At 34.6% G+C, this 1,479-nt stretch overlaps 1 protein-coding gene across 1 annotated transcript; it reads right to left on the bottom strand.

Moving 5' to 3' along the window:
• Window positions 1-715: 715 nt before the first annotated feature.
• LOC138868655 (secreted RxLR effector protein 161-like) lies at window positions 716-1,193 on the bottom strand. The gene is made up of 2 exons (XM_070146220.1): window positions 1,096-1,193; window positions 716-1,040 (listed from the first exon to the last, which is right to left on the bottom strand). The coding sequence occupies exons 1-2, from the start codon at window positions 1,191-1,193 to the stop codon at window positions 716-718; spliced, it is 423 nt and encodes a 140-aa protein (XP_070002321.1).
• Window positions 1,194-1,479: the final 286 nt, after the last annotated feature.

The raw sequence follows: 1,479 nt of genomic DNA on the forward strand, positions 1-1,479 counted from the left end.
TGAATTTTCAGGTTGAATGAGCGATTAAGCTTCCCTAGATTTTAGGCAATTTATGTGGTGAGAATTTTAGTAGAAACGAAATTGGTTCAAAAAATAAATGGATAGGATTTTCTGATGTTTTTGAACATAGGTAGGACTCTGCTCATGATTTAAATATTTATATTTCTAATAGTGTAGAGTATAGAAAACATACCTCGTTATTCAGATGAACCAATACTGATGAACCAGGTTCTTCATTTAGAATCCTCTTGATCATCCTCTATTTTCCAAAGTAGAGAAATTTATTAGAGATCAGTAAGTCATATCAACACATGTCACAGGAGTATACTATTTACTATATGAAACTGAGTAAAAATCAATCTAGATATTTACACAAGTTCCAGATTTCCTAGCCAAATTTTTTTTCATTATTGTTTTTCATTGTGCATTCTGAGTTGGTTCCATTAGGTGATCTTAATCATCCCTAATTCTAACCTGTTCCTTTCAAGCTTTCTCTACTCAGTGCTTTAGTAAATACGTCAGCAATCTGCTTCTCAGTAGCACAAAATTCGATAGTAATCAATCATTTCTCATAGTTGTTCCTTGAGAAGTGAGTTCTAACATCTATGTGCTTAGTCCTCTTATGATGAACTAGGTTCTTAGTCATACTAATAACACTAGTATTATCACAAAAAATAGGGATGCAACCAACTTAAATGCCAAAATCCATCAGCTGTTATTTAATCCACAACAGTTGAGCACAACAAGAGGTAGCAGCAACATACTCGGCCTCAGCAGTGGATAAGGCCATTGAATTCTGCTTTTTAGTAGCCCATGATACCAGATATGAACCAAGAAAATGAGTCATACCTGAGGTGTTTTTCCTATCCACAAGGAAACCTGCATAGTCAGCATCAGCATATCCTACTAGATTAAAGTTACTACCTTTAGGGTACCAAAGGCAAAGGTTAGTAGTGCCCTTCAAATATCTCAGTATCCTCTTGATAACAGTCAAGTGGGATTCCTTAGGATTTTCTTGAAAACGAGCACAAAGCCCTACACTGAAGACAATGTCAGGTCTGCTAGTAATAAGATACAAAAGTGAACCAATCATACCCCATATATAACTTCTGATCAATAGATGACTCAGGTTCATCTATGTCTAATTTAGTAGTTGTTGCAATGGGTGTGTCTATTTCCTTTGATTCATCCATTTTAAACTTCTTAATCAACTTTATTGCATATTTCTGCTGATGGATCATGGTTCCATTTGCATTTTGTTTGATATGTAAGCCTAAGAAGAAGTTAAGCTCATCCATCATACTCATTTCAAATTCACTCCCCACTAATTTAGCAAATTTCTTACTATGTTTTTCAGTGGTTGCCCCAAATATTATGTCATCAACATATATTTGTACTACTAGTAGATACTTACCTTTTTCCCTCAAGAATAGAGTGTTGTCAATCTTACCTCTTTTGTATCCATGTTCAAGCAGGAAT

The sequence above is a fragment of the Nicotiana sylvestris genome, chromosome 5 (assembly GCF_000393655.2).
Source record: "Nicotiana sylvestris chromosome 5, ASM39365v2, whole genome shotgun sequence".
Lineage (NCBI taxonomy): Eukaryota > Viridiplantae > Streptophyta > Magnoliopsida > Solanales > Solanaceae > Nicotiana > Nicotiana sylvestris.

Excerpts from the sequence above, each read along its gene's own strand:
- LOC138868655 (XM_070146220.1), bottom strand. The coding sequence starts at position 1,193 with ATGGATGAATCAAAGGAAATAGACACACCCATTGCAACAACTACTAAA. Across the intron at positions 1,041-1,095 it reads GATCAGAAGTTATATATGGG|TGTAGGGCTTTGTGCTCGTT; the intron begins GTATGATTGGTT and ends CATTGTCTTCAG.